The sequence below is a fragment of the Fulmarus glacialis genome, unplaced genomic scaffold (genome assembly GCF_000690835.1).
Source record: "Fulmarus glacialis isolate BGI_N327 unplaced genomic scaffold, ASM69083v1 scaffold27780, whole genome shotgun sequence".
Taxonomy (NCBI): domain Eukaryota; kingdom Metazoa; phylum Chordata; class Aves; order Procellariiformes; family Procellariidae; genus Fulmarus; species Fulmarus glacialis.
The window spans coordinates 29,451-48,813 of record NW_009186270.1 but is presented as its reverse complement, the minus strand read 5'-3'; the positions used below and the strand labels follow the sequence as shown (position 1 = coordinate 48,813).

General features: G+C 41.3%; 1 protein-coding gene across 1 annotated transcript in view; it reads left to right on the top strand.

Annotated features, from left to right (window-relative positions):
* Positions 1 to 19,363, top strand: part of PRRC2C (proline-rich coiled-coil 2C) — a 55,012-nt gene that overhangs the window by 9,550 nt on the left and 26,099 nt on the right. Inside the window, 18 exon segments of the mRNA XM_009587426.1 lie at positions 412 to 647; positions 1,025 to 1,104; positions 2,079 to 2,212; positions 2,296 to 2,383; positions 2,673 to 2,814; positions 3,859 to 3,933; positions 4,706 to 5,357; positions 6,183 to 6,343; positions 6,963 to 7,209; positions 8,287 to 8,500; positions 9,298 to 10,025; positions 10,116 to 11,643; positions 12,820 to 13,028; positions 13,634 to 13,788; positions 14,252 to 14,594; positions 15,086 to 15,171; positions 16,152 to 16,340; positions 18,988 to 19,239. Of these exon segments, the coding sequence (XP_009585721.1) occupies positions 412 to 647; positions 1,025 to 1,104; positions 2,079 to 2,212; positions 2,296 to 2,383; positions 2,673 to 2,814; positions 3,859 to 3,933; positions 4,706 to 5,357; positions 6,183 to 6,343; positions 6,963 to 7,209; positions 8,287 to 8,500; positions 9,298 to 10,025; positions 10,116 to 11,643; positions 12,820 to 13,028; positions 13,634 to 13,788; positions 14,252 to 14,594; positions 15,086 to 15,171; positions 16,152 to 16,340; positions 18,988 to 19,239 (5,519 nt within the window).

Here is a 19,363-nt window from a genome sequence, read left to right as displayed (position 1 = left end):
GCCTTTGCTGCTTATGAAGCTTGATCTTTCCCTTGACAGTGTCTTCACACTGAGTCGACAGTGGCTCACTTACCACAGCTAAATCTGTTTTCTCTCCTGTGCTATTATCAGTATCTTTCCCAAATTGCATTGTGTTTTGTAAGGTAAGTAGGACAACTAGAGCAGTCTATAAATTTGACTCTTACCCTTCAGGAACACAGCTGGATGTAGAGCCAAAGAGGATTAGAAAACAGCCTCTGTTTTTTCAAGTGGCCATTGCTTGTTTCAGTACCAAGTATGAATGTGTGTCTGCATAGATCACTGTATCACTGAAAAATGGGTAGGAAGAATGTGTTTTTCATCATGCCTGTCTGTAAATCTGTAATATAAAGTCTGTTCTTGTTTTTTCTCGTACTGATTCTGTCCATGCAGATGCTACTGTTTGGAGAGAAGGTGGTAATAAGGGCAACTCGCCCAGTTCTCCAACCGATCAAGAAGCTAAGGCTCTTGGACAAGAAGATGGTAATGCTACACCAGCAGAACAAAATGATGGCCAGAAGGCAGCAGAGAAGAGGGATGTGCGATTACCACAGGTCCCTCAGCCCAAGCTGAATGGCCAGCAGCAACCACCTATCTCGTCTCAGTACAGAGCAATGATGCCACCTTATGTAAGTGATGGTTATGTGAAAAGTTTTTAAGCAGCAGGGATTGATTATTGGCTAGTGTGATTTCCTTATGCCCCTTTCTCCTCCCTCCATAGAACGCTTAGCAGTTCTGCTAGGAGGGTGGGATTGCAACCAACTCCTTAAAGGATGTGGCTACCTGTTGCTGCTCCTGCTACACTGAGTTTGAACTTGTCAGGAGCTGATTAACCCCTGTAATCACTCCACCTTGGTGACTTGATGTCACACACTTGTGATATTAAGCATACTGTCTTGAGTGAAGAGTCTTGCTTTACTTCCTTTGTGATTCCTTTGATGATCTCAGTATGCTTAATGCAATGATATTTTTTAACGAATGGCTCCTGTTTTTAAACCTTTCTTAGATGTTTAATCAGTATCCTAGAATGGCATATCCTCCTTCCATGCAAGGTCCAACAAGGTTTCCCAATTCTGAGCCTAGCAGGTAAGAAACCTTGCAAGTGTTATTGTTGTGTAGGTATGAACTCTTTTTTGTGACTCAATGAAAAAAAGGGAAAAAAAAAAAATTTGCACTGTCTTGATTATGATTGTACACTGCGTAAGAACTGCCGCTGGTTAGTCTCGCAAGTTTGGCTTGTGTGGAGCAGTGCCATGGAGTGGTTTGTGTTTGACAACTCAACTGCAAAACTTGAGGGAATTCTGCACATTACAGGGTTTTTGATTGGGAAGAGCAGGAGTCACTTGGGGACACTTTTGAAACTTCAACCAGTATTTTGCCCGTAAAAGGACACTTCTATTGTTATAATGAAAGTAGTTAATTCCTGGTTCTCAACTCTACTGCTCTCCAATTAAAGTAGAACTGTAATGCATTATAAAACTAGTTTTCCTCCTCTCTGTGCGTTTCTCCGTAGTTGAGGATGGCTGTGCACGTGCATGAGGAAATAGGGGATGCCATAGGCAGTAGGGTACAAACTTTGACACAGGTGATCTGTGGTTGGGATCAGGAAGAGGACAGAAAGGCTGAGAGGGGTGACTGGGAGAAATTGAGTGTGGGAGTAGGGAGAAGGTACAGAACCTTTGACAGCGCGAAAGCATGAGAAGTATAAAGAAATATCTCCGAGGTGGATAAATTGGTGATAAGGATGCCAGATCTATGCAGTGTGTTGTTTGAAAGCTACAAGGCATGTGGTTTTCTACTGTCAGCTGATGTTTGCTTGTTTGTGAAGTTTGCAAGCAAGGCTATAGCATCTAATCATTCTCTTCCATAAAGAACCATCTGGTGGTGTATCAGTAATTGTTTGAACAATCGCACGTATGGATGATAGTTCACATTTATACTGTATTTGAGAGAACAGTACTGTATACTTCAAATAATGGTCATACAAGTTGACCTTTTATCTAGTCATTTTGCTGGATAAATAGTGACAGTGGCCTTCATTTCTCTTTTTTTTTTTTTAGAGGGCCAAGGGGAAGAGGACCACCTTCATGGTGTTCAGAACCTATTGAGCGCCCATCTATTCTTAGTGCTAGTGAACTTAAAGAACTTGATAAATTTGATAATCTAGATGCTGAGGCTGATGAAGGCTGGGCAGGTAAGAACATCAGATTAATGGTTTCTGTTATTTGTAAATTGAATCTTTCTGAAAGATTAATTGAATATTTGTTTATGTATCAGGTGCTCAGAGTGAAGTGGATTACACTGAGCAGCTCAACTTCAGTGATGATGATGAGCAAGGAAGTAGTCAAAAAGAGAAGGAAAGTGGGTGAGTTGGTGTTGCCAATTAGGTGTGAATGCCACTTAGCTAGCTTAGCTTTTGGGAAGGTTGAATGAAATGAGTGCAAGTACTCATTCCAATAACATTTATTCCAGTAATTTAATACCGTATTAAATTGCATAACTGCCTGCAGACTCCAGTCAGCTGGGCATGTAATAGGAATGATCCTTGCTGTGAGGAAATTTCACTCTTGATAAGAAGCATTGAGGATAGAAGATAAATCACCAAATACTTTTGTGGAGTACACCTTCCATTTTTCTTATTTCTTTGCACATAGTGATGAACAAACACCATCAAAAGATTCCCAGAGTCCTGATGGCCAGAAGGAAGCAGAAGAACAGACGAGTGCTAAGTCTGCCACCCAGGTTTCCACAGCAGCAACCAAAGGGTCTTACGGCAAAAGCTCTCAGCTTGATCAGGTTTGTGTGTTCTTCTCTTCAGCTATTCTGGCAACAGCCTTGCCAGGAGGGGTCCGACTCAAGTGTCTTTCCAAATTGTCAGGTCAATTAAGGTTATGAACGTGAGTGAAAGCATTAGCTACTGTTTATCTGAGCTGTGGTAACTGATCGGGTGCTGCTTAGTCAACTTAGCTGCTTCTGGTCGCAAAATAAAAATAGCACATCTTTATCTAGCGTGTTCTAATCCACAGTTGTGAGGGAGTGAGAACTCTTGTGTCAGTTACTGTGACTCAGCTGACAAGCTTTAACTCGATACTCTTGTCTGTCCATCCCTGTAACAGTGAATGAAACTGTTCTGGTGTCTATCATGTTTTATAGTGGCACAGAGTAAATAGGTGCCCAGTTGTCCCATGCATTTTTCCTGGGTGTGGGTTTTTTTTTTTAGTTTTGTGACCCACTTTCTTCAGTGCAACTTAGCAGTAGTATGTTAGCTCACTTCTGACATCTCAGGCGGATAGATTTTATACAGACCATGTAGAAATTCATCAGCTCAGCCATTTTGGTTATTGGTTTATCCTCTGGTAGAAGAAGATTGGCAACCATCTCAGCTTATGCCTGCTTCAGCTCTGGTTTTTGGGTCGTGTCCCGTCTCCCCTCCCCCCCGGAAAAGCTACTGTTGACTTTATCTGAAAATTTCCCAGAAATGTTTTCTCTTGACACCAGTAATAGTGAAGATAGGAGATCTTGAATTGGTTTTACTTGCACTTTCTCTATATAAAGATCATGTTGCCTTTCAGGGTTTGATGCTACGTTGAATCTGAGGAAAAACAGTGCAGTAACATAAACTCTGAAATTTGGATGTGTGAATTTTTAAAGTAATTGTTTAGCTCTCAGTACATAAAGTGGAAATGTTCTTGCCCTTGTTTTGCATGCAAATTTGGATCATATGCAGATGGTTCACTAGGTGTACTATCTTAATGCAGTAGAAAACAGTAAATCTAAAATTTGTCAGCTTGACTGTTGTTATGAGCTTGCTTAACCCTGGTACTGTGTTTGATTCAATAGGATCGGGGTCCAGCACAGCCTTCTATACATGAAAGAGGTGGTCCTGCTCTTCATCCAAAATCTATTCTACCACCGGTAAGAAAGATTGGAATTGTCCTTATTTCCTTGAGTTAAATTCTTTAATGCTGTGGTGGAGGGATTTAGACTAAAAAAAGACAAAATATGCTTCACATAGGGATAAGCCTTTTTTTTAACAAGTAAAATGATCGTAGTGCCTGGGGCCAATGAGAATGGGACCCCAACACAGCAGTACTGCTAATTGTGTAAAGCAGCCCCATCTTATAAGTGGCATATGAAATGCATGAGAACTTCAAGAGCTTTCAGTTGTCCAGCCCCATTTGGGAACTAGAGAGGACAGGGACATGGGAACGGTGCTGGAGGGCTGGCTGCCGAGGCAGACGAGGAGATGAGGTCTCAAATGAAATGTGTACATAGTAGCTTCTTACCAATTTTCAACAGTCCTTATTAAAATCTCTGTTATCCTGAGCTACCTTGAATTTCTTTGGCTCCTTGGGGGATTTTTGTCTGAGATCTGCCCTGAGTCTCTGTGATATAGAGCAGCCTGTAACTAAATCTAGAAGATGTTTGTCATCTTTGCTGTCACTTTGCCTTAGTGATGGGGAGGAGGAGTGATATGAGCCCAACTGAATCTTTACCTCTCCTTTCCAAGCTCAGGTTGCATGAGTCTGAACTGGAGCAGGAAGGTGGGGGCTTGCTTTTTCTTCTAGATCTGCTTTTTAAAGGTGCCATGCAAATACATGTGTTGACAAATAGTTAAATATAATATTTCAGCTAGCTGTTTATATAATACATGCTCAACTTGACATAACTGATTTTAATATTGCAGCACCCTCCTCCCCCTGATCGCCAGGTTGGACCTGGAAGGCAGGGACCCTTTCCCCCTAAACCAGTACCAGATGAAGATGAAATTTGGAAACAGAGGAGAAGACAGCAGTCAGAGATATCCGCCGCAGTTGAGCGAGCCCGTAAGCGGCGAGAAGAGGAAGAAAGAAGAATGGAAGAACAGCGAAAAGCAGCTTGTGCCGAAAAGCTAAAACGGTTAAATGAGAAATTTGGCTGTGTGACAAAACCCTCCCGGGAAGACCCTCTGAAAGAGAGGGAGAGGGAAAGGGAGAGAGAGAGGGAGCGGGAGAGGGAAAGGGAGAGAGAAAGGGAGCGGGAGAGGGAAAAGGAGAGGGAAAAGGAGAGGGAGCGGGAGAGAGAACGAGAAAGAGAAAAAGAGAGGGAGAGGGAGAAGGAAAAGGAAAAAGAGAGGGAAAGGGAGAAGGAAAAAGAAGAAAAAGAAAAACTGGAGAAGGCAAAAGAGCAAGAAAGGGAGAAAGAGAAAGAAAAGGAGTTGGAGAAAGAAGAGAAGGAGAATGAGAAAGAGAAAGAAGAAGAGAAACCAGCACATGAGGTGCCTGAGCCTGTAGAACCTGTGGCAACACCTGTAGTAGAAAAACAAGAAAGTGAAACCAGGAATAACAAAGAAGAAAAAGGTATGCTTGCACGCAAGTAGGAGTTGTCTGTCTTAAAGCTGAGCCACAGAGCACAGTTGTAATCTAGGAGTCTAATTTGCATACCTAATTAACCGAGTGCATCTAGACCATTTATTTTCCTGGCACATAATAGCTGCTAACTGCTCTTTGAGCTAGACCTGTTTGCCCAACTTATCAAAAGGTTAAAGGAAAAATTGGGCTCTGTGATTTAGGCTGGACTTTGAAGAATGCAGAAGAAAAGCAGGCTTTCTTTTCATGCTAAAGGAGGGTCAGCAACTTGTGTTGCTAAAAAGCAACGTAAATTATTTCAGCTATTCTGTTCTTTCAGCAAGCCTAGAGAAGTAGACACAAAGAGTACGTATTTAAACTTAGTGCATTTTTTGTAGTGGAACTTGAATGCCACAAGAGAACTGTTAGACTATGCTTAATAAGGTTGTGTTATCCTTTAAGTGGATAAAAGTGACTGTAAAATCAAACGTTGTTCATAAAAAAAAATTGATTCAAATGTAATATGGTAGCATTGATACAGCACTGCCTGAATCACATAATAGTTACAAGCTGAATGCCAGTGGTTGATTACCCGGTATATTTGAGTTTAAAAGGGACACTGAGAGATGTATTAACAACAATTGTTCTCTTTTGAGGGGTTGTTCTTAACTTTTTTTTGCCTTTACTGGTTTTGGAAACTAAGACTGTGAGGTTAGAGGAGGTTAGAGAAGGCAGACTTTTCATTTTAGAACATCCTTTATCTGACATTCTGGTGAAATTATCATAGTTTTAAGATTCACTCTTGTCTCCCACGTGTGTGTTTTTCAGAAGATCAAGCAGTCTTTACCCGACAAGATAGTAGTCGGAATGAGAAAGAGATTTCACAGGTGACTCATGAGAGTGAGCCAGACTCAGGATCTCAGCCTCGTCCTGCTGTTTCCTCGGGCTATTCTAAACAGTTCCAGAAATCATTACCACCAAGATTTCAGAGGCAGCAGGTAACTAACCAGTTCATTAAAAGAAGGAAGTTCATTAAAAGAATAATATCTTCTACCTCATTCTGAATAAGAACGTGACCACAGAAGTTTCAAAAAGCTTAAGTTGTTGGTTTCCAGTTTCTATAACATCTGTGGTATTGGCAGGAATTGTACTGCATGAAGCACTTCTTGTCAGTTGCAAAGCATGTAAGTGAGCAGAAGGCAAGAGAGGCTTTTAAAACGGGCGGTTTTTGCATCAGTTGCTGAAGTAGAGCATTGCCCTGTGGTTACCTGTGGAACCTGAAGTTTGATCATTGTTTCTGCAGCTTTTCCGTAAAGGGTGTGACACACTCAAACGTAATTTGGACTTGGGTCCTATGGTCTGAAGAGCACTTTGAATTAATGACATGCACAAACTATAGGTTGTTCTGTGTCTCAGCTGAACACTAGCAAAACCGTAGCTATTCTAAATTGTCCAGTCTGGTTTTCCCCCTTTTCTCCTGATGCATGGTTGCGATTAATTTTCAGAATGATTAGTGTCCTGGAGATAACTGTACTTGTTGTTTCCAAGGGTTATTTGAATTCTGCTCAAGTCTTCATCTTAACAAGAAGTTGTGTAATATTACTTTCTGTTATACAGGAGCAAATGAAACAGCAGCAGTGGCAACAACAACAGCAAGGTGTCCTTCCACAGTCTGCTCCCTCACAGCCTTCTAGTGGCCCTGTCCCGCCTCCCCAGCATAGACCCCTTTACCAGCCCATGCAACCACATCCTCAGCATTTAGCTTCAATGGGCTTTGATCCACGGTGGCTTATGATGCAGTCTTACATGGACCCACGAATGATGTCAGGAAGACCTGCAATGGATATGCCTCCTATTCATCCAGGTAAAATCCGGTAGCATTTTTTTGACTGCTGAACTTTCTTGGTTTTTTTCCCTAACCACACTGTGTACAGTAACAGCAAATGGGTGGGTTTTTTAAAAAGAAAACTACATTATTTCATTGTGTGAGACAAAATAGATTTTAGTAATACTGGAAAAATTATAGTCATGTGTCAATGTATATCTTTGACTATAAAGTAAAATCACAGCTTTCTTCTGTATTGCAGGCATGTTAGTGACAGTTAAGGATGTATTCAGAATGTCAGCATAAGCCTTACTTTGTTACAGATATTAAAGCTGGCATGGGTTAGGTTGAACTGAGAAAAATAGTGTATTTACCATTTATGTTTCATTACATGTTAGCACTTGATACTACATTGCTTATTAAAAAAACCCATGAAATTTTGTTATTTTTATATTATGTATTAGCACCTCTAGAGTCTTAGTAAATTTATGGTTTTAGATTCTTGGCACTACAAAGTCCTTTTTAATTTGTGGAATGGCCATCTGACTTGCAGTTAGGAAAGCTATTGTGCATAAATAATACAAGTCTGGCATGTGACGTAACGGAGATACTTACCCAGCTAATGAACAAGGGAATGGGTATCCTGAATGAGTGCAAGGAGTGAACAGAGGAAATGGCAGGCTAAGCAAAGACAGTGAAAACTGTAGAATTTCTTTAAAATGTTACCAAAAAAAAAAGGACCCAGAGTCCTTAATAGAGTATAAAAAAAACACCTGTGTGTACACTCATCTTGCCTTTTGCTGTTCAGATCTTACATCAGAAACTTCATCCAGGTTTACAGGTCTACAGACCTGGTTTGTCCCATTGTAGTGGAAGCAGACAGCTTTTCCTTTTTTTGGTACACGGGGTACTAGTGGTGAATATGATTTAGTCATTCTGAGGTCAACTGGCAGCGAATAGACACTTGGTTTCAACAACGGAAGGTACAGAGGGAAGGAGATCGGAGGAGAGAGAATAGCATTCTTCAGTACCTCCTGATATGCTTTGTTTGTCTTGAGGTAGGTTTCTTTGCTAATATTAAACTGGTTTCAATTGTTGAACTTAAATCTGTCACAGGAATTATGCCTCCCAAACCACTGATGAGAAGAGACCAGATAGAGGGATCAGCAACTAGTTCAGATTCATTTGAACATATAGCTCGCTCAGCAAGAGAGCACACTGTTCCTTTGTCAGAGCCCCGCATGATGTGGGGGTCAGACCCATACCCCCATGCAGAACCTCAGCAATCTAGTTCTCCTTCCAAAGCGTTAGAAGAGCCTGATGATTTGAGGTAAGCCTGAGTTACATACTCCTGCGTGTCACTTCTCCAAGCCATACATACTTACATGCTTGGCTGCATAACTTACGTTGCAAAACACAGTTTAAATTGACTGAGTTATAGCTGCTCTTCACACAAAACTTTAAAAGGAGTTGTGGCTGGGGGTTGCAGTGTACTTGGCACTGCTGTATAAAACAAAAGACATGCCTGCTCTGTAGTGGGGTGTAGAAAGACAATTTACCCCTTGTTTAGGATCCTTAATCTAATTTGATGAATGGTGATTGCCATAATATTTTGAATTTTCAGTTTTGTAGAACACTTCTGTAGCGTTGTCCTGTTCTCCATCTGCTCTCCCTGTATCAGAGAACTTCTGTCTTACATATGTTATTTTCAAAAGTGGTGTGTTAAGCACAAGTGGTGTAAAGCAAGACAGTCACTTTTGACCTTTGCTGCATGATGAATGGTCAGGAAGGCTTCCTCTACATCTTAAAAGTACCCAAAAATTCTTTTTGCTGTACTGCTGTCTGGGTAATACTTGTTATAGTAGCCTGCTAACTTGGAGGCTTCATTTAAAATTGCGTATATAGCATTAACAATAGCAGATTCCTAAAGCTAATTGTACATTTGATACTGAACTCTTAATCAGGATATTGACCCCTACAACTAGCAACCACTATAAAGATTAATAACTGTTACTTCCTTGAGCTGACCTTAATCCTTCATAGAAATAGAAAATACTTGATTTAAGTAAATGTTTGTGAGTAAAATTTTTTTCCCCACCCTAACATTCTTAATTGCTTGCTGCTTAGGTCTGAGGCACACTTGGAGCAAGAACGAGTTGCTGTCCCTGCCACTGCTTATCCTGTAGAACACAACCAGTTGGACTCTCATCCAAAGACAGACTTTTTCAGAGAATCAGGAGAGGTGGAGGTACAAAAGTTCCCAAGCAGGCCTTTGGAAGACGTACAACCTCTCCAAACTGACACACCTAACACAGCAGTTAATTTTGAAGGAGTGAATGAGAAAGTTACACATAGCTCTCCGGAAGAATTGATGCCTGTGGGGGAAAGTCACTCTTCGCTAAAGAGAAGCATTTCCCATGGTTCAAGTCACTCTCTGAAGTCAGAAGACCAGAGGAATGAGACAGCAACAAATATCCCTAAATTAAATAACAGGCCTGTTGAGACAAAGGAGGCAATTGAGAGACTTGAGATTAAGCCAAAAAAAGAAATTTTGATCAATAATAGAACATCAGAAGGACCAAAACCTGAAAAAACTTTCAAACCTAAGTCTGAAACAAGATGGGGTCCTAGGCCAGGTTATGGCAGGAGAGATGAAGGCGGTGATAGACCAGTAAGAAGATCGGGTCCTATTAAAAAACCTGTGCTTTTTTAACAGAGAGAAGAGCGTGAGCAGAGGAAGGAGAAAGAAGGAGAAAAGACAGCTAGTGAAAAACCTGGCAAGTCTGAAAAAAGTGACAAAAAGGAAGCACCTCAGGTGCCACTGCCTCAGGCTGAGCCAGAGACATCCGCCTCCAGCAGCGCTCCTCTGGCTAAGAAGATAACCCAGGATGCTGCTCCGACACCAGCGAGCCAGGAGAGCGGTCAAACTGAGACTGCAGCTAAAGCTCCGGTTCAGCCACCCACACCTCCAGTCCAGCAGCAGCTACCAGCTGCCCAGCCTGCTGCTCCACAGCTTCCCCCTGCAGTACAGCAGCAGCCGCCTGCTCAACCAGCAGCACAGCAGCAGCCACACGTTCAGCAGCCAGCTTCTGCAGTGAAGGAAGAAAAGCAGACTGAGAAGGTAGCTAGCAAGGAGGTTGTAGAGAAACCACGCTTAGAAACCAGACCAGTAAAAAGAGAGCCTGGCTTACCACCTAGGACATACTGGAAAGAGGCTAGGGATAGAGACTGGTTCCCAGATCAGGGATACAGAGGCAGAGGTCGTGGGGAGTATTATTCTAGAGGTCGTAGCTACAGGGGTTCTTACGGAGGACGTGGTCGGGGCAGTAGAGGCCATAATAGAGAGTACCCACACTACAGAGATCCTAAGCCTAGATCAGACCATGTGCCTTCAGGGCCGGTTAGGCAAAGAGAAGAGAGTGAAACTCGTAGCGAGAGTTCTGACTTTGAAGTAATCCCAAAACGGCGGCGACAGCATGGTTCAGAGACAGATTCTGACAGCGAAGTTCACGAAAGTGCAAGTGACACACTGCTTTCGGACAAAGACAGCCTAATCAAAGGCAAGCACCCAAAAAGAGAAGAGAGAGCTGATGGCAAGAAGCCTCCAAAGCCCCTGTCGTTCAAACCTGAAAACAGTATCAGAGTAGACAACAGATCCCTAGAAAAAACATATATAAGAGATGATGAGAACAAACCCAAACCAGGATTTCTTCCTAAAGGAGAGCCTTCTAGACGAGGCAGAGGGGGAATGTATAGACGTGGTGGCAGGGATCCTGGTGGGCGTCCTCCACGTCCGTCTACAATAAGGAGACCAGCCTACAGAGACAATCAGTGGAACCCTAGGCAAACAGACATCATTAAACCAGAAGATGGGGAGCCTCCAAGAAGAAATGAACATTATGGTCCTATATCAGTTGATAAAAGACCTCCAAAATTTGAGAGAAAGTTTGATCCAAATAGAGAGAGGCCACGAAGACAAAGGCCTGCTCGACCTCCAAGGCAAGATAAGCCACCACGCTTTAGGCGCCTAAAAGAAAGAGAGGCCGCATCAAAGATAAATGAGGCGGTAACCAACTCATCAACAAGTGCCACAGTTAGTAATGCAGTTAGTGAGCCCTCCAACACTGCTCTGGATGTGTCAGGAAGTAAGACACCAGACTTGTCCAACCAGAATTCTTCAGACCAGGCGAATGAAGAGTGGGAAACAGCCTCAGAAAGCAGCGACTTCAACGAGAGGCGGGAGAGGGATGAGAAGAAAACAGCAGATATAGCAGCACAGGTGGCTGCAAAGGCAGGAGAAAACGCTGGAGCTCCAAAAAGGGAAATAGCCAAGAGAAGTTTCTCTAGTCAGCGGCCTGGAATAGACCGTCAAAACCGACGTGGCAACAATGGGCCAGCTAAACCGGGGAGGAACTTCTCAGGGCCTAGGAGTGAAAGGCGAAGTGGTCCTCCACCTAGAAGTGGAAAAAGAGGGTGAGTACCAGCTTCTGTAAGGAAGCACATATGGTCTTAGTCTTCTGTTGTCCTCTTGTGGTTCAAAATCATTAATAGTCATTTTAGATTTGTAATAACTGACAGAAAAGAGAATTAGACAAACTCGTGCAGTTGTGGCTGTGTACTTTCTATTTTTTCTGTTTGTCTACAGACACTTGGAACATGGAGCTAAGAGCAGAGTGTTCTTATATGTATGCACAGTGTTAAAGCCTAATTAAATAAAAATTGCAGTCCTGTTTCTCAGAGTCGAGCTGTGTTTCTCAAGATTTGGATGCAAGCTGAAATATTAATGTGACGAGTTTTGCAGTTTAGTGCATAGATTGCTGCATTGCATTTGGCTTTTTGTATTCTTAGATCGATCACCTAACATAGTCGAGCAAGTTGAGAAATGCTTGCCATTGAGACTAAGTTTTGTTTCTCAATAGGCTAAAATTAATTGAAACTTGGTAATTATCTAATGTTACTGTTTGCCCACTGTTTTGTAGCCACAGTGCACAGTAGTCTGATAAGTGGGAGGCAGGACCAGACATTTCTTCATTGAATGCCTACCCTGTACTCTAGGACTCCTGGTGCTTGTAGGTTGCTATATTCTAACTTCAGGTTTTGCCTGGGCTTAAAAACTTGTGATCGGTGTTCTTACCTCTGAGTTAAAACTCTTAAGAGTTTCTTTGGCTAGTCACTTAAAGGTGATGTTGAAGCAAAAGTTGGGTATTCCAGGTTCCACAGCAACGTCAGAATGCTGCAAATCTGATTCTTAGGGCTTCAGATAGCTTTTGGCAAGTGAGCCTGTGGAGCGAGTATATTGTACCTTGTTTTTATTTGCTCACATTAGATACTGTAAGCTTCTGTTCCATTTTTTCCATGGAAGGCTTTACTGGAGTACATAGACCAAGCCAGAGTTGACCTTAAAATTATGCTTTTTTTCCTGTGATTCCTTTTGGCAGCAGAGTGTTCAATATGTCCCCAAAACAGCTTTTGCTGTTAACCTTCTGCTCCTTAAGCATTGAGGAGCTGAAAGTAAAAGTCTGGAGCCTACTAAGAAGTTGCACAGTAGACACTTGGAGCCTTATAATGTGATCTGCATTAGATTGTTAGCTCCTTTCTGAGTGTTCTCTGTGGCTGGTCATTAATTTTCTCAAATATTTTCTAATATAGGCCATTTGAAGAGCAGACAGCAACTGTGCCTAGTGTTGATCCCGCCAACAGCAACTCTTTACATCAGGAGGATGGAGGTGTTACTGCTGCAGGACAAAAGAGCACCAAGGATGCAGGTGGCAAAAAGAGAGAAGAACCTAAGGCTGGTGCAAAGAAGCCTAAGGAAAAAGTGGATGCCTTGTCTCAATTTGATCTTAATAATTACGCAAGTATGTATTGATAATATGCTAACAAGAATTTGTAATCCTGCTAGCTTTGCTGCATATAGAGCTAGATGTTTGAAAACTTAAAAAAGAGGAAAGGTGATTTTTTTTTTTAAAACACCAGAATAATTGTGTACTTGAGTTTTGGTACCTTTGTCATGTCTAATTAACTATGTGTTTGCCTTTAAAAGGTGGCAAATCTCATTGTGTGTTTTTATGTATAGATAAGAACAATTTTGTTCTATCACCTGATCTTAACTCTGTCATTCAGACCATTTTCCACCACACGTTAATTTGCTTAACCTTCGTAAGCAAAGGCAGTGGATATCACTGATAAGCTTACAGCTAATATTCGGGAAGACTGTTCATTATTATGTTTCAGTTTTTATTTCCTGGACAGTCTTGTACAGGAACCTCCAATTTTTCACTTCTTAAAGATTAACTCCTTGTCTTCAAACTCAACAGCAAGTTGAAGCAGCAGCTTACCTTTAATCAGAGCCACCATCTGTGTATGTGGGGAAATGGCTTCCACTCTAAAGCAGATTTTGGCTTGGTGCGCTGCATCTGAAGCTGTTAAGACAGCAGCGTCCATACCTTTCCTTTTTCTATAGGTGTTGTGATCATTGATGATCACCCTGAAGTGACAGTAGTTGAAGACTCCCAATCTAACTTGAATGATGATGGTTTCACAGAAGTGGTGTCTAAGAAGCAACAAAAACGCTTGCAAGACGAAGAGCGCAGAAAGAAGGAAGAACAAACAGTGCAGGTACAAGACCAGCATTTATAATGGGAAAGAGCTCCCTGCAGTACTGGGAATGTTGTGAAGTGTGCAGAATCTTCCTTCCAAAGAAGCTATATTTTCACCTTATAAATATAACTAGATAGTTGTATTAATATTAAGTTGTTCAGAATTAGTAAATGAAATTAATTTTCACTTGGTCATCTTAGGATTCTGTACTTCCTGATTGGGCACTGTCAGGCAGGTGGAACTGGCAAACTGAAAACACCATTTTTCATCCTGTGGTAAAGATTTATACTATTGCTTGTATATCAGTTGATTCCAGGAGGAAAATGGATGAGAAATCATTGTTCCTGTGGTTAAATACCCCTAAAAAAATAAACTGCTTTAAGACAGGGTTAATCAGTTTGCTTTGTGCTGCTACACAATGTACAATTAGTTGTCCATACAGACTATCAGCTGTAAGAATAAAATTGGCTTGTGCTTACAGGTTTGGACCAAAAAAGGATCAAGCGAAAAAGGCCGAGGTCAGAATTCCAAGCTCCCACCCAGATTTGCCAAAAAGCAGCAGCAACAGGCAGCAGCCGCAGCTGCGCAGCAGGCACAAGCTCAGGCACAAGCTCAGGCACAGCCTCCGTGTACAACGCAGACTCCAGGTCAACCACAGGCTTCTGTTCAGCCGCAAAACCAGGCTGCAGGAGGGACAGCCAGCACAGAATATACAGTGTCAGGCAAAGTTCTGCAGAACACCCAGGCTCACAATGGTCTAGGAACTGAATTATGGGAAAACAAGGTGCCTCCTACAGCAGTTCTAAATGACATCTCCAAAAAATGTAAGTGGTGTCTTTTGGATTTGGGGTGGGGGGCAAGCGTTCTAGTTGGAGAATGCTGATTGCCAGCTCTCGGTGTTAATGTCTCATTTCTACCTGCAAATATATTTTGCACAGGGAATAGAGGGCAGCATTCCCAAGTGCAGTGTTGTAACCTATGAATATCTCAGAAGAGAGATTTTTGCAGTATGATATTACTCAGTATTTTACTGTGTTGTCATGTTCTTCATTCAGTAGGAATGAGCAGCTCTCACTCCCTTTAGGAATCTGTGTTTTGTTGGGCTTGGTCATGCTTCCAAACATGATGATTGCCCCACTTGAAAGCAGCTAAATCAGTAGCATATTGTTAACTGCTGAATGGGTTAACAATTTCTTAATCAAAGCTTATTTAATCAAGAAGTCTATAATTTAATTCTCAGTCAATTGATAACTTTAGTCAAATGCATTTAGCAACATTGGGGTTTTTTTTAAACTCTCTCTTTCTTAATTGTCAGTGGGACCCATTAGCCCACCTCAGCCACCTTCAGTCAGTGCTTGGAACAAGCCTTTGACATCTTTTGGTTCAGCTACATCTCCAGAGGTAAGAATGAAGGGAAGAAGAGTAGCTGTATATGAAGCTTACCCAAATGATATCTCATTGGGGTTGGGTACAGATCATTCATTTGTTCAGGCGTGCACATACTTAAACTAGTATGTGTAGAATTCCATGAAGTCAGGAGATAGTACAGAAACACAGGATACAGTACTTTTATGATTGCAGCATGGAAAAACTGTTCTCTTAATAAAATCTCAGTCATTCACAGATTCTAATGATAGCTGTTATTCAGTGCGGTTTTTAAATAAAAATATTGCTTAGTTTGCGTGTGAACACTTGCGTACAGTTAAGTAATGTAGACAGAAACAGGATGTCTCCAAGGAACTAAATGTTTTTTGTGTCCCTTAAATCAGAGATACAAAAAGCAATAGATGCTTTCTAACTATATTAGCTCTACTTATCCCATGTAATTTGCATAGCTCTAAATTTTACATTTAAAGTCCTGTGATTTTGTTTTCTTGGGCTTTCTTGGTCTTGAGTTGATTGTGTTAAACTGTAAGAATGTGACATAACTCTCTTAGGAGACCATTTTAACTGCATAAGGAGATCTGGAAATATTTTTTAATTTCTTACTGTTCTTCTCGAATTGAACATTAATTTTTGAACTTTCAGGAGAAAGTTGTGAACCTGAATCTGGACATTTTGATATTGCACTTGTCCCTCTCCCCCTTCTCCAGCAGTTCATCATCTTGATCTTGTTTACGTATTTCTCCACTGCTTTTTTTATCTCCTTACTCTTGAGCTTGTATAAACAGTAGGAACTTGAGGAGGAGGAGGTGTATGTTCATATATTGTTTACTCTTGCAAATCTGTTGCAGTCACAAATAATGCTTTTGCTGGCAGAAAGTAAAAGTACCCTTTTAGAGGTTTTCAGCTGAGCATATTTTGTGCTCTTTTCTCAACCAGTGGCATTGTACTGATCTAGAAATCTCTTGGAATGTGTTAAATGTTTACCTTTTAACTAGGGGACAAAGCCTGGGCAAGAAGGTGGAGTCGATCTTGGTATAGAAACTATTCAGTTTGGAGCCCCAGCTTCCAGTGGCAGTGACAATGAAGTTGGCCCTGTGCTTTCTGAGAAGTCCACTGACAAGCTACCAGAACCGAAAGAGCAAAGACAGAAACAGCCTCGGGCTGGACCCATCAAAGCACAAAAGGTAAAAGGTCATATCTTCAGTACAAACTTTTAAACTTAAAGAAGTTCAGCCAAAAAGAGATTACAAATAATGAAATACTCATTCGGTTAGGACTAGACCTATAAAAATTGCATTCCCCTTTTTATATTTCCTAAAACAATCAACGAGTTGGTCTTGGAGAGAAGAGGGGGAATTCAGTTCAGGAAGCAAGTGTACGTAAACAACATCCTAGCCCAGCAGAGTTTGCCCATTGGTTCTGTGTTTGGAGCAGGGGATGTGGCTAAGAGCAGGGATGGGATTGTGAATTTGCGATAGCTTTGTTGGGAGACTGTTTTGTTTTTGTTTTCTAGTTTGGAGTTTTTGGTTTTCTCTTGAGCTTACTTCGCTCAGGCTTTGAGAGCTGTTTTGAAGCAGGCATTCTGTTTCTGCCCTGGCTATATCTCCAGTTTCAGTAGTTCTTCCTGCCACCATGCCTGCCTTGCCCCCCTCTAAATGATGCATGGTGCCCTGCTTAGTTTTGTAGCCAGATTACCAAGATGAGTAATACATCAAGTTGCAGGAAAATTGGAAAGGGAGGAATGTTAGAGCCACTGATTTGAAGTCTCAAATTCAAATGCACAAATGTCTGGATAATTTTTTTTTTTGCAACTAATCTAGGAAGATTGGGTGGGTAATCAAACTTATCTCAATTTAAAAAAAAAAAAAAGAGTATCACTTGCCCTCCAGAGATTTAGGGGCTCCATTCAATCATCATCATCTTTTATTTCCATTGTTACCACTCATAAGGAGTAATACTTTCTCCTCCTGTTGTTTAGATTACACTTAGTGATCTTTCAAGTTAATGAAATAACTTTCCTGTTATTTCCACCTCCAATGCATACTTACATGTGCATCGCTAGCACTCAGAACCAGCTTCTTACTCGCAGAAAGAGATGGTTATAGCAGATAAACTTGGCTGGTGACTTACAGAACGAGCTGTTTCTTGATGTCTGAGATTTGGCAGTGGTCCTGATGTAATTAAAGCCCTTTTGTCTTTCTAGAAGATGGGATGTGTGTTTGTGTTGGTTGCTTTTGGAGGTTTTTCCCAAAAAAAAGCTGAAATCTGAAAGTGCAGTCACACGTAGAATGAATTTAACTTCTGCTACATGAGGCACTCAGTGGGTATGCTGCAGTTGCTGGTTTTTATTGCAAAATATAAACCCCATACAGCAGAGAAATATGCAGTAGTTAATACTGCTGGTGAATTGTAGTAACCCAGCACATTCAAAACCCGTATCTCAGATATACTAGCAGCATGCCTAAAACTGCCCCTGTGAAATCACTTAAAGATACTGCGCTCCAAAGTTAAATAAATAAATAGAGAGACAGACTACTTTACACTGTGTAGAAAATTCCTTTTTTCTGCTTGGTTATAGCTATCAAGAGTCCTGTAGATTTTGTTGAAAGACAAATGTGTGACTAAATGGTAAATTCATTGGAGATTAACATTTTTGTCCACTCTTCTGAATGGGCAGGCTGTAATCCTTTAACTGTCTTGATGACAAAAAAAACCCAACAAACAAACAATTCCTACACACCCGCCACCCCCATGGTGATATTGTTTACTATGAAGCCTAAATACAAACGTATGTTCAGGATTGGAGGTTAGTATTGTTGGACTAATATGGGCAATGTAAGAGGACCATACTTGAAACAAAGCAATTTACCTTTCCAAGTATGACCTCAAAGTATCTGGAGGAATTTCTGCCTCTGCAAACTCTTAGAGCAAAAAATATTTGGGGTGAGGTGGGTCTGATATTCCTGACTGCTGCATTGCAGAGCTCTGTTTCTACTGTTGTTTTCTTCCTTCCCTCTGAAAGCTAGTCTCTGCTGGCCTCCTGCGGGACCAAATACCTTTGGGAAACTCCACCCTCCCCAAAGCCCAAAGGCATTGTATTGTAAAGAGTCTTCATCTACTCCTGAAACAGCTGGTTTGTATTTATAGAGACAATACCAGCAGCTTCTGTCTTTCCACTATCAAAGCTTAAAGAATAGGATTTTAAGTACTGCCTTTAAGGAATTTTTGTGCTGTTCTGTAGTGAAATGGGCTGAGTAGTCTCAGCCAGAAAGTATATGGCTATTTAAACAACAGAGCATTTGGGTTCCCTGAGGCCCTTCATTCTGCTTTAATTCAGCTGCACTAAAAGGAACTACTGAATTGCAGCAGTTATTCCAGCCATGGTGTCTGCAATATAAGGCAACACTTGCGCATAGGTGTTTTATTTTGTCTGGATATCCCTAGTGCTCAATTGCTAGGGAAAAATGCTGCCAACATCCATACATCAAGATATCTTGTGACTTCTATACTTTCTTGTGCTTTTCTTGTAAGGAGAGTCAAGCTGGCTTTCTTCTGTAGGTTTGAACTATATCTTATTTTAGTTGAACTCTACCACTTCACATAAAACATGTACTGCTTGAAAACAATGGTTTAGAGTCCTAGTGTTCACAATTAATGCATTTCATGTACATATTGCTAATTTAGTCTCAAATGATTTATCTGTTAGAAAATGCTTACCCTTCAGGAAAGCCTTGTTAGATTTAAATAAAATCATTTTAAGCATGTTTAGAATATTCTTGTAGGATAGGACATGGGGGGGAAGACATAACTGACAAGTTAACACTAACTTAGCTTCCAGACTTGAGTCCGGTAGAAAACAAAGAGTATAAACCTGGTCCTATTGGGAAAGAGCGTTCTTTAAAGAACAGGAAGGTGAAGGATGCCCAACAGGGAGAGCCTGAGGGACAGGAGAAGCCATCTCCCACCTCTGTCAGAAGTCCAGAACCTGTCACTACAAAGGAAACCAAAGCAGCAAGTGAACTGAGCACGGAAATAGGAACAATGATATCTGTGTCTGCTCCGGAGTTTGGAACAAACACAAAGGTAAGAAAAATATTGACAGATTACTGAGCACTAGATGTAAAATATGATTACAATGATGGTTGCCTGCTGGTGGTAGTTACCTGGACAGCAGAGCCCACTGACTAGCAGATATGAAACTACAGTT